We start from the raw sequence: 12,010 nt of genomic DNA on the forward strand, positions 1-12,010 counted from the left end.
ATCATACGCTTTTGTGTCAAGTGCTGATCAAAATCTGCTGTGAAGCTGTTATTTAAATTTATTATGTAGCCATTAGTCACTGCAATATTATGATCAAAATATTTCAAAATTCGCTTTCAAATACATAAATTTCTCTCAGCTAAAATGTATTATGCTCTTGTTTTTAATCCACACAAGCTCATATTAAATCAGTTAATATAACTCAGTGGTTTTAATACATTAGCTAACAGAAGAAAAATGATAGTTTATATGAAAAATATTCAGTGTTATCCCACTATCTAGGACAGAGGTGGGCAAACTATAGCCCACGGGACTGTCCTGCCTGGCCCTTGAGCTCCCAGACAGAGAGGCCTCTCCTGGCCTCTCCCTGGCAGCCACACCGCTGCGTGGGCAGTGCTCTGGGCAGCGGAGCAGCACTCTCCTGCCGAGCAGAGAAACAGTGTGTCTAGCTCCAGCTGGATGGCACAGCTGCCGGACATGCTGCTCTGAGCAGCACGGTAAGGGGGCGGGGCTAGGGGGCTGGATAAGGTGCAGGGGGTCCTGGGGGGCAGTCAGGCAATAGGGAGCAGTTGGGTAGGGTGGAGGGTTGGATAAAAATGGGAGTCCTAGGGGGCCTATCAGGGAAAGGGAGTGTGGATAGGAGTCGGGGCAATCAGGGGACAGAGAGCGGGGGGTGGGGGGGTTGATAGGAGTGGTGTCTGGTGGGGGTGGGGTCAAGGAACAAGGAGCAGGGTGGGGTTGGATGGGTCAGGGGTTCTGAGGGGGGCAGTCATGGGGCGGGAAGTGGGAGGGGGTCGATAGGGGGTGGGGGCCAGGCTGTTTGGGGAGGCACAGCCTTCCGTACCCGGCCCTCCATATAGTCTTGCAACCCCAATGTCACTCTCATGCCAAAAAAGTTTGCCCACCCCAACCTAGAACAACAATCTTTTCAACCATTTGATTCTGTCTCTACGTTATTTACATGCATTACCACAGTATGCAAGTGCGTCATAATCTTTAATGTTTTTATCCTCAACACTTCTGTGAGATAAAGTAGTACTGTTATCCCACCTTCACAGTTATGGAACAGACAGACAGAGACTCAGTAACTTGTGCAACATGTGTGGAAGGTTGCACGGAGCAGGGAATTAAACCTGGGTCTTAAATTCCAGGCCAGCAACCTAACCTAGAAGAACTCTACAAGTAGACAGTAACTATTCCATGGTAGTTGGGGTTTTTGTTTTTGTTTTTTTTTTACCAGTTCAAGACACAAGCGATGACCATAAGCAGCAGAATAATGAACTGCATTGTATCCTTGTTTGTCTCGGATCCCTGGATTTGCATCATTTCTTAGTAAGTATTCCAGGCACCTGTGTGAAGTGACAAATGACAACCACATTAATAATGTTAAAAATCAGCTTTTCACTAATTGGTAAACTAGTACTTGCCTTGAAAATACAAAAAAGTTCAATTTTATTATATGGAACAAAATAGGAGCATCAAATTGCCTTGCCTTACTACATAAAACAGTGGTCCATGTAACCCATTATTGAGAAGGACAGAAAGCAGTACCAGAAGATGTAGAGGAGGATGTAAGACCATCACAGACGACATATACATATATAATATGGCTAGGGAGACAGTGTCTTCCTAACCCCAGACAGCCAACGGCTGGCTTATGCCTTATTGCATGAAGGTTGATATATCCCAAGTAAAATTTCTTGTTCAGGTCTGGGAATGGTACGTCACAGCAAAATGCAAAGTGGAGCAGATCGTTTAGCGTAAGTACTGTAATTAGCACAGATTGTAAGGGACCATTCAAGGTAGAGTGATCTGTTAATACCTCAGCAGTCATAAGATAAAAAGAGGAGGTTAGTGGGTTATAGATTGTGTAATAAGTCATAAATCTAATGTGTCTGTTCAGTCCATGACTTTTTTAGTGTCTAGCAGAGTAATGAATTTAAGCTCCCAGTGTTGTCTTTTGAAAGTGTTGTGCAGGTTTCCTTTGAGGATGAGGACTGATAGGCCAGATATAGAGTGACCGCTTTGTGAAAAGTGTTCATCCAGAGGTGATAGGGTGTTTTTGTCTTTTATCATTTTTCTGTGTGAGTTTATTTAAAAGCATAAATAAATGCCCCAACAACAACTAATACATCTTTCAAGATCCATGGATCCTACACGTGCCTATCACAACACGTGGTATACCTCATCCACAGCACTAAGTCCATATTAAATTATGTCTACCTCTCTCATTTATTTGCTGGCTTGATGACTCAAAAGGTTGGAGAAGCAGGACTTTCCTTTACAAAAGCTTATCCCTATTGTTTTATAACTGTCATTTTTTTCAAGTAATTTATCTGATACAGATGTAAAGCTTGCTAGTTTGATTCCCAGGGATACAAGTATTTGTTAAACGTACTCCTGAGACAGACTACATCTAACACTACAGTACTTACAGCAGTGCAGCTACACTGATGCAGTTGTGCTGCTGTAGCACTTGTGGTGGAGACATACTAAGCTAATGGGAGAGAACTCTCCCATTACTTAAATATTCCACTTCACAGGAGAGGCAGTAGTTATGTTGGCAGGAGAACCACGCCCACTGACATACCACTGTCTACACTGGCACTTTGGCTGGTATAATTTAGGTCACTCAGGGGTGTGGATTATTCACACCGCTGAGCGACATAAATTATACCAAAGTAAGTTCTAGTGAAGACAAAGTCAGACTCAGACTTTAAGGTTAGAAGGAACCATCATGATCATCTAATCTGACCTCTTGCACATTGCAGGCCACAGAACCTCACCCACCGACTCCTGCAATAGACTCCTAATCTATTGATGAGTTACTGAAGACTAAAGTCAGAGAATCCACCATTGACAACAGTTTAAGCCTGCAAGTGACCTGTACCCCATGGTACAAAGGAAAGCAAAAAAACCCAGGGTCTCTGCCGCTCTGACCCAGGATAAAATTCCTTCCCAACCCCAAATATGGTGATCAATTACACTGAGCATGTGGGCAAGACCCACCAGCCAGACACCTGGGAAAGAATTCTCTGTAGTAACTCAGAGCCCTCCTCATCTAGTGTCTCATCACCAGCTGTTGGAGATATTTGCTGCTAGCAGTCGTAGATCAGCTACTTGCCATTGTAGGCAACGTCATCAAACCACGTCCTCCACAAATTTATCAAGCCTAGTCTTGAAGCCAATTAGATTTTTTTTGCCCCCACTGCTCTTGTTGGAAAGCTGTTCCAGAACTTCACTCCTCTGATAGTTAAGAAACCTTTGTATAATTTCAAGCCTGAATATGTTGATGGCCAGTTCATATCCATTTGTTCTTGTGTCAATATTTGCATTTAATTTAAATAACTCCTCTCTCTCCCTGGTAATTATTCCTCTCATGTATTTATAGAGAGCAATCATATCTCCCCTCAGCCCTCTTTCTATTAGGCTAAACAAGCCAAGCTCTTTGAATCTCCTCTCATAAGTATGTTTTCCATCATCAGATCATCTGGTTTCAGTTTGAATTCGTCTTTCTTAAACATGGGAGACAAGAATTGCACATAGTATTCCAGGTGAGGTCTCACCAGTGCCTTGTAAAATGATACTAACACTTTCCTGTTTCTAGTGGAAATACCTTGCCTGATGCATCCTAGCCTTTTTTCACGGCTGCATCACATAGCATTTTCATGGAAGCTCACAGTCATCCTGTGATCAATCAATTCTTTTTATAAATGGGGAGAAGGTCTTTTAGGAAGTGTGCCATTGTTCCAGAAAGTCATCTTTGGGAACATCTGCACAAACTTTATGAAAAAACACACAAAATGTTCCAGAGATTCTATGTAGATCACTTATCTGACATTGTCTCCAGCACTTATATTCCAGCCCAATATTAATTTCTAGTTTTATTTGTTTTTATTATTACTATTATTATTATTAATCTCCTTTTGAATGTGAGCTGGACAGAACTTGTTTCCCAACTGATCTTAAGCATATTGCTGCATCCACTCAAAAAGTTGCTTCTCAGGCTATACTGCTTGGCAGTCAGTCTTCCAGAGGGCCAACTGTTCATCGGAACAATAATATTTCAGGGATTTTGGAGAACATTCTCTGTGTTATTTCCCAAAGGCACCAAACTATTAGTATCATAATTCATCCTCTAGCTTCTGCAAGACAGCTGGCAAAATAATGTAACCTGAAGACTCACTCTGGTATTGAGGCACTGATGACTTTGGCCTGGTCTACACTGGAGGGGGGTTACGCAACTTCAGCTACGTGAATAATTGAGTTATATAGAAATGAATAACGTAGCTGAAGTCAACATTCTTAGATCTACTTACGGCAGTGTCTTCACTGCGGTAAGTCAATGGCTGACACTTTCCCGTCGACTCTGCCTGCACCTCTCGCCCTGGTGGAGTACGAGAGTCGACGGTAGAGTGGTTGGCAGTCGATGTATCATGTGTAGACTAGACAACGACAAATGGACCTCCACTGGATCGATCGCTGCCTGTCGATCCTGCGGGTAATGTAGACAAGCCCTTTGAGAGCAGCTGTGAAATCATTCCAAGCTCCAAGATTCCAAGTGATAACTGAACTAAATACCCCATAACAACTACCAGCAGGAATGGGATTATATACCTAACAGAGAAGTAGCAGGTAAACAATCAAAAAACCTAGACTTTACATGGAATGGGTACATAAATTTAAGTGCTATTCAAATGGCCAGTAGCAATTACTGGTATCATCTACTCCAGGGACAGGCAACCTATGGCACGGCTGTCAAAGTCGGTATGCGAGCTGATTTTCAGTGGTACTCACACTGCCTGGGTCCTGGCCACCAGTCTGGGGGGCTCTGCATTTTAATTTAATTTTAAATGAAGCTTCTTAAACATTTTAAAAGCCTTATTTACTTTACATACAACAATAGTTTAGTTATATATTCTAGATATGGAGAAAGAGACCTTCTAAAAACATTAAAATGTATTACCGGCACGAGAAACCTTAAATTAGAGTGAATAAATGAAGACTCGGCACACCACTTCTGAAAGGTTGCCGACCCTGATCTACTCTTTATTTACACTTCAAAAAAGCCTAACAAGTTATGGACAGCTATTCTGCTTCACATGTTCCTCTCATTGTTACCATCACCCTCTCTCTTTTTCTTTGTTACATCTACATGTTGGGTCTTGAGCCTGCAAGCTTTATGCAGAACATCTCTGCTTGTACAGTCCCAGAGAAATGGCAGTCTTTTTAGTTCTGATGGAATACAAAAAGCTTCTGAGCACATTTCATAGTTAAAAAAAAAAAAAAACAAATTTGACAAAACTTGGCAACTACAACAAGAGAATCCTTTTTACTGTTACCGTAATGAAGACAAATGTCACAAAACAATCTTCACCTATAAATGTTAAAATGTTTATGTATTTAAATAAATATTTTATATTCAGCCTACTTCAGGACAAGGATAACTCTGACTGGTTTTACAATGTTAACTCTGGTGATCCAGCAAGGGAAACAAATGGCAGAGTCAAGGACCTATCACTTGAAACATATTGCCTCCAGTCCTCTAGAGCTTAAATATCAGAATTTTTAGAAAAAACACCTCTTCTAGTATAGTTATGAGGAAGTCTCAAGCCGCCAAGACCCAGATCACATTTATTTTGTGCAAAGCAGGAATTTAATCCACAGTGTATAGCCTATTAAGACTTCAACATTAAAATCCAAAAGATTACAATACACCTTGCTGTAATGGGGTGGGGGGGGAGAGGAAGCAGGGAGAAGGGGGAATGGGGGAGAGAGGGAGAGAGAGAGAGAGAGAGAAAGATGGACATGTTTAAACCAAAGTATTTCTTATATTATTAACAGCCCAATCACCACATTCCATTTAGCCATCTTCAAAGAAATATAAAAATATTACATTTGGCATATATGATTACAGAAAGTAAGCAAACAAAATACGGAGCTCTGAAGTCTTTAAATATTCACCCTTTTGTATAAGACATGACACTTACTTGCCATCTGTGTCTGATGCAGCTGCATAGTGCAATGGTGTACAACCCCTCTCGTCAAGGTCATTCACACTAGCTCCAGATCCCACAAGGGCAAACAGGCACTGGTAATTACAGTTGGCAGCAGCATAATGAAGTGGAGTTCTTTAGTATACATTCAAATACAAGAGAAAGACACGCAATAGATTAATGACAAAAATGTAAAATAAAATGAAATTTTAAAAACATGTTTATATTCTATTTTGTTATTGGCTGAGTAATTCATTTCTAATATACGTAAATATTACATGGTTCAGTAAAAAAATCATTTAAAGAAGTGTAATAGCAGTCCAGGATACATATTTGTCAGCCAATACATGGACAGCTTGTGTGCATTGAGAGGTGTACATACGTGCACAGGAAAACGAAAGAAAGAATTACTGAAACATCTGTTTGTTCAAACAATTTAATTTTAGGCCATTCACTGACAAAATATGAGCAAATCTGATCATCCATAGTGCAAAGCCATCAAGAAAGACCAGAACAAAAAATTCAACTGGTGAAATTTAACCCTTCCTGCAGAACATTTAAAGTAATTTTGTGTGGAGTGCTCAGTAGGGTTTTGAGGACAGAACTGAGATCTAATGTGGAGTCCTACAGACTGTCTATTTGTTTCATCCTGTCTTAATGTACCAAAAATATATGCTTGTATAGAAAATAAAACAAATGATGATTTTTTTTAAATATGCATTTGATTTTAAATAAACTTGCAATTTGAATTTCATATGAAAATATAGTATTGATGAATTACTCAGCCTAGGGGGAAAAACCCTTACAAAACATAATATAGTATATAAACAATTTTCAGAAGTCAATGACTTAGGTGCTTGACCCCAAGTAACTGAGGAGTCTAAGGGCATGTTTACACTGCCCTGCAATTTGGACAGAGGGATTGTGAATAGCAGTGTGCACCACAGTTCCCCATGTGGACACGAATTTGAAGGTTCCAAATTTGCACTAACAGACTTCTTCAAAGAGTGTAAACTTTGGATCTTTAAGTTCAGGTCTGCAGCTTCCATATGGGAGAGTTCCAAAGCAGCACTTTCAGTAGCAATGCACACAACTACTTTTTAGTCCAAAAGTCAAGGCAGTGTAGACATGCCCTCAGTTCCATTTTCAAAAGTGACTTAGTAGCCTAAGTCACTGTTGCAAAGGGACTTAGGTGCTTTGAAAATTTTGCCCTACATCTTGCTTTTTTAAAGTTACTACATTACTCTGATCCCCTTTATCTCCTCACTACCTATCATACCTCTTTTTTTGTTTTTTAATCTCTTTCCCCACAGATCTTTTCTTCATCTCTACACTACAAATAAGAACATCAAATAATCTCACTCCTGGTCCAAATACAATCAGCAGCCCAACAAAAATTTAAGTGCTGCTTCCACGGGAAAAATATTACAGTTAACCCTTCTATCCTCAGCCAAGGGTGCAAATAGGACTTCAAAAGGAGACATGATTCATAGTCAGATACTTCTGCTGGAGTCCTACTCCTGTCACTCAACCAAGGACTGAGGGACCATTTCCACTGAACCACTGATGCTACGAAAAATATTTTTAACTTATGATAAATTCTTGCCTCTGGTTCATCCAGAGCATCTCTTCTTCGTTGTCAGTCTTTCGGACTGTAATCTCTTTGGCTGTCTTTAATTAGTGTCTTGCACGAGCACTAACCACACTGTCTGCACTTCAAATAACTATTGCTAGCGCCAGACTGTTGTTTAAGAAAGTAAAAGCATGAGTGAGAGTAAAAGCAAGAGAAAGCTATATGAAGAAGGGATGGATGGAGGTAAAAAGGAAAGTTATTTTATTAAAAGAATTTAGATTTTACTTTAAAAAATACAGAAGATGGCAAAATGTTCAGAAGTGGCAAAGTGAAAAAGTTGATGAAGAGCATTTATAGCCTTGACAGATGGCTAATGAGGAGATACCAGTAAATCTACAGGTTGAGAACCACTTAAACCCATCAGGATGCCCCTTACATCAAAAACATCTTTAGTAAAGTTACAGTAACATATGAGATTAATTGGACAATTTGAAAGAAAAAACAAATATGTATTAAAATACACAAAACAACTATTTAACAGAATGTAACAAATCAAATCTTGTGACTTTTCTATAATTATATACTTTCAATTAGATGCTTAGACTAAATTGGTTCTAGTAGTTGAATGGGGGGTCCTAATAATTTATTATGAATACAATCACTCCAAAAGGAATGTATTGTGAAGGAATATGGGCTCCTTCACACAGAATCATTGTGCTACTTATGTGCATGTTTTAATAAAGTTCTAAAATCCACAAACTTAGAATGTTGTGTCCTACCTCCCAAATTTGTCCTTTTTGTTGAAGTCTGCACCAGTGTTGAGCAGAAGGTTTAGGCACTCCAAATTCCTATTAAATTAATGGAACATTGATTGCAAATTAAATTATTTTTATGCACATAGTGCCCTTTACAAACTATCAGAACTGCTGCACAGTTACTTATCACACAACAACAATATTTTTACTGATAATGACTCAAACTATATTTTGCATACAACACACCACCAAAAACAGACTTAACTTGTTGAAGAAAATATTAACGAGCATAAACTGTCCTTGGTCCAAACGTAGGAATGCTGATGTTTATGCAGTGTGCCTTTTGAAATCAACAAGAGCATTGTCCTACAGTAGTAAACACACTTCTAATTTGATAGAAACATAATAGAAAAAATGAATGTATGCTAAAAGAGAGTTTTTTGCCAAGATTCACCCCATGGCAAGTTTTTACTTACACATTTTTTGTTTGTTTTAAAGCCTTTTAATAAGTGCCAGGAAAAACAAATGCAATGCATATGCTATCTTTGATTCTGCATTATGAAGAACATCTAAGAAAACTACTTATGGTGATAGCTGTAAACATTGTTCAGAGAGACAGGAAATTCTTTCAGCCAAAAAAGTGAGACCAATTCTAATCACGAAAGCAACAGAAGTATTTACAAGTCCATACTGTCCTTTAAACCACTCTGGCAATGTAAGGGAGCCTTAAAACTTTTACACCTGTTTTATACTCCTGGGGGAATTCACAAAGACAATGGGAACAATTCACTAAGCAGGCAGGCTGCTGCATTCTGTTCTGCCTGAAGGGACAGAGCCTGTCCCATGCCTCCCTCCTCAGAAACACCCCAAAGCCCTGCCCTTCCACGCTGAATATGCTGCAAAAGGGAGCAAGAGGGACAGTGTCTCTCACACACACCTCTGCCCATCCCCCAGGTGATTTACATCTCTACTGGCTGCTCCAAGCATCTGAACCAACCTGCCTACACTGCTGGGGAGGGGCATGTGACCGCTCTTGTGGCTTCCCTTTGTTTCCCAATTAGAAGTCATTTTTCTGTGGGGACGCAAAGAAATCTGTGGGGGACATGAATTCTACACACGCGCTCAGGAGTAACTGATTGTGTTTGGTCATTAAATAAAAGATTGATGACTGAGTAGAAATTGCAGTTATGCCTTTTGAAAGCTTGTAGAAAGAAGCCATCTTATGTTCATACTTATAAAGCTCCTTGGGGGAAAAAGAGGAGGAAAACGCTGTCAGGATCAATGATTTAAGAAAAAAAATTAAAAGTGAAGGCAGAGCTTCTACCTACCCTCCAGCTGCTGCTGCATGAAGGCAGGTCCTGCCAAAATCATCTGGGGTGTCTATGTCAAAGCCTACAAAAATATGTTAGTATATTTTGAAACCATATATGTAATTCAACCCCTACACCAAACTGCCCTTGAGTAATTAGACTGTAATGTTATGAAGTAAGTTTATGTTATTTACAACAGTAAATATTGAAACATTTTTTTCCTTAATTTAAGAATTTCTTAGTGACTGGAATTAGTGAACTACACAGGAATGAATTCCAGTTCTCCCCACATTTCCCCTCACAGTATGCTTCCCCTCTTTCTTCAGCCCAAACTGGATGGACCCTACATGTGTGTCCCATCTCGCATGGAGAGGGCACATAAAGCTAGTTAGTGATCTGATTTGAGAGGTGGTCCCTAGATTACTAATATGGGCTGCCTCTCCACTGCCCCTATTTCGCACTCTCCCTCCCATTAACCCCCTAGGGGGCCTCACCCAAAGTATTTCTCAGTTCTGTTCGCTGAACAATCCATCTCACCATACTAATATCTTGCCTGACACCACTGTCTCCAAAATGGTCATCCATAGAGGGACAAGTGGATTTTGCAAGGTTTGCATCACTGTGGTGGATGAATTCAGATTCCAGAGGGGTTCTTAATATATGAATCAACTAATTTCACCTCCCTCCACACAAAAAATACACTAGTCAAAGATACCAATCTTCACCAACATCAACTTATTAAAAAGGAGTTTCTAGGCTACTGGTGTCCAATCTTTTCAGACTGAGGGCTGCACATACAATTTTTAAATGGTCAAGCAACCATGACTGATGCTTTACATTATGTGTGCTGGTCCACATCCCTTTGTGCAACTCACACACACAATGGAAATCATCTGCAAATCCTCTGATGGAGATTACGTTGACACAGGGAAGTCTCCTGTAGGTGCATATCTAGTACAACTTAGCACTGTGACAGAAAGGGGAAGTGGCTGGAGCATGCTGAGCTTTGCCTATTCTCCAGCTGCCACATGGTACCTAACAGATAGTTGTCAGCTGGTGCAAATTACAGCAAGATGCTCTAACCGGCACTGGAGAAGAGAATCAAGAAGCCTAAATGGTAGTTCCTCAGCTTCTCTTCCTTTTCTCCCTTCTCCTGGACTTCCTTACTTCCCTGTAGTGTGGAAGGGAGCCCTCCTTCTGCTAATCACTCTCCTAGGCACAAGACAGAGACAGTCAATCTGCCCTTTTGAGCCCCCTGGAGCTTCCATATCTCATCAGGGAAGCAGACTATGGAGCGCCAAAATTAGTATGTCTTCCCTTCCTTGCCATGCAGTAGGTATTCAGCTGAAAAGGGATTGACACTGTTCAGCATAATCCCAGCTCACAGCAGAGCTGATCCTGGGGTCACAGGTGAAGCAATACCCTGTACTGTTTCTTCACAGTGAGGGGGCTGATTAAACACTTAAGTTTGAAAGTCGCAGAGTGCTGCTCAGGGAACACATTTTTAATTCATAATCAAACACAAACATTCTTCTTAATGCAGTTGCCCTCAGGGCCTACAGGTTACAGCCTGGAGGGCTACAGGTTGAACACCACTGTTCTAGGCAAAGCTGTACTAGAATCATGACAGTTTGGAGTTCGAGGGGCAAGTTAACAAGTGATATCACCTCATGTTTTGAACCACTATAGTTCCTAAACTACTTGTCTAGTTTGTCTCAATCCCTCCAGAAAATATGTGCATAAGATCACACTTTTGAAATTTCAGGCATATTGCTTCAGTTCTAGCCAAGTTTTACAAGTTTTCAAATTTAGGCTTACCATAGAAAGCTTGCTCCATCTTTAACTATGCAAGGTAGATCAGACTAGCTAGCACAATCCTCAGCTATAAACAAGCTAACTGATTATTTCTATGTACTATTGAAAAAGGGCTTAAATATTGTGAAATATAACTGAAAGTACTCAAAGGTTAATGTATATATAGTAACCACAAACAGATTTTTTTTAAAGATTATCCTACCTGATGAAAGGAGCTTTCTGCAACAGTCTGAAAATCCACTTAATGCTGCCAAATGGAGAGGAAACATCCCATGTACACCTCTCCTAAGATACATCATAATCAGACATCATAGTCTCATTACAATAAAAGAATCAAGATTGCATGCTAAATTGCATATGTATAGGGTTTCACCAACAAAATCTAATTAGAATGATTAGATCTGAGGAAATCTCTTAATATGTTAAGAAGCTTACTTTCAATCTAAAAATAATGCATTAATTCAGACTGACAGTCAGTTAAAATGTATGAGGTTTTGGCTTGCATATTTCAACTATCATATTGAAGTACAAGTTGGCAACACAGTCCACTATTTCTTTTGT

General features: G+C 40.0%; 1 protein-coding gene across 3 annotated transcripts in view; it reads right to left on the bottom strand.

The window, feature by feature from the left end:
* Positions 1 to 12,010, bottom strand: part of ANKRD28 (ankyrin repeat domain 28) — a 234,173-nt gene that overhangs the window by 46,313 nt on the left and 175,850 nt on the right. For all 3 annotated transcript variants that reach the window (XM_032801146.2, XM_075062432.1, XM_032801145.2), the window contains 5 exons: positions 11,652 to 11,734; positions 9,653 to 9,716; positions 8,349 to 8,417; positions 5,991 to 6,131; positions 1,238 to 1,349 (listed from right to left, as the gene is read on the bottom strand). In XM_032801146.2, the coding sequence (XP_032657037.1) occupies positions 1,238 to 1,349; positions 5,991 to 6,131; positions 8,349 to 8,417; positions 9,653 to 9,716; positions 11,652 to 11,734 (469 nt within the window). The remainder of the gene's footprint in view (positions 1 to 1,237; positions 1,350 to 5,990; positions 6,132 to 8,348; positions 8,418 to 9,652; positions 9,717 to 11,651; positions 11,735 to 12,010) is intronic.

The sequence above is a fragment of the Chelonoidis abingdonii genome, chromosome 2 (genome assembly GCF_003597395.2).
Source record: "Chelonoidis abingdonii isolate Lonesome George chromosome 2, CheloAbing_2.0, whole genome shotgun sequence".
NCBI lineage: Eukaryota > Metazoa > Chordata > Testudines > Testudinidae > Chelonoidis > Chelonoidis abingdonii.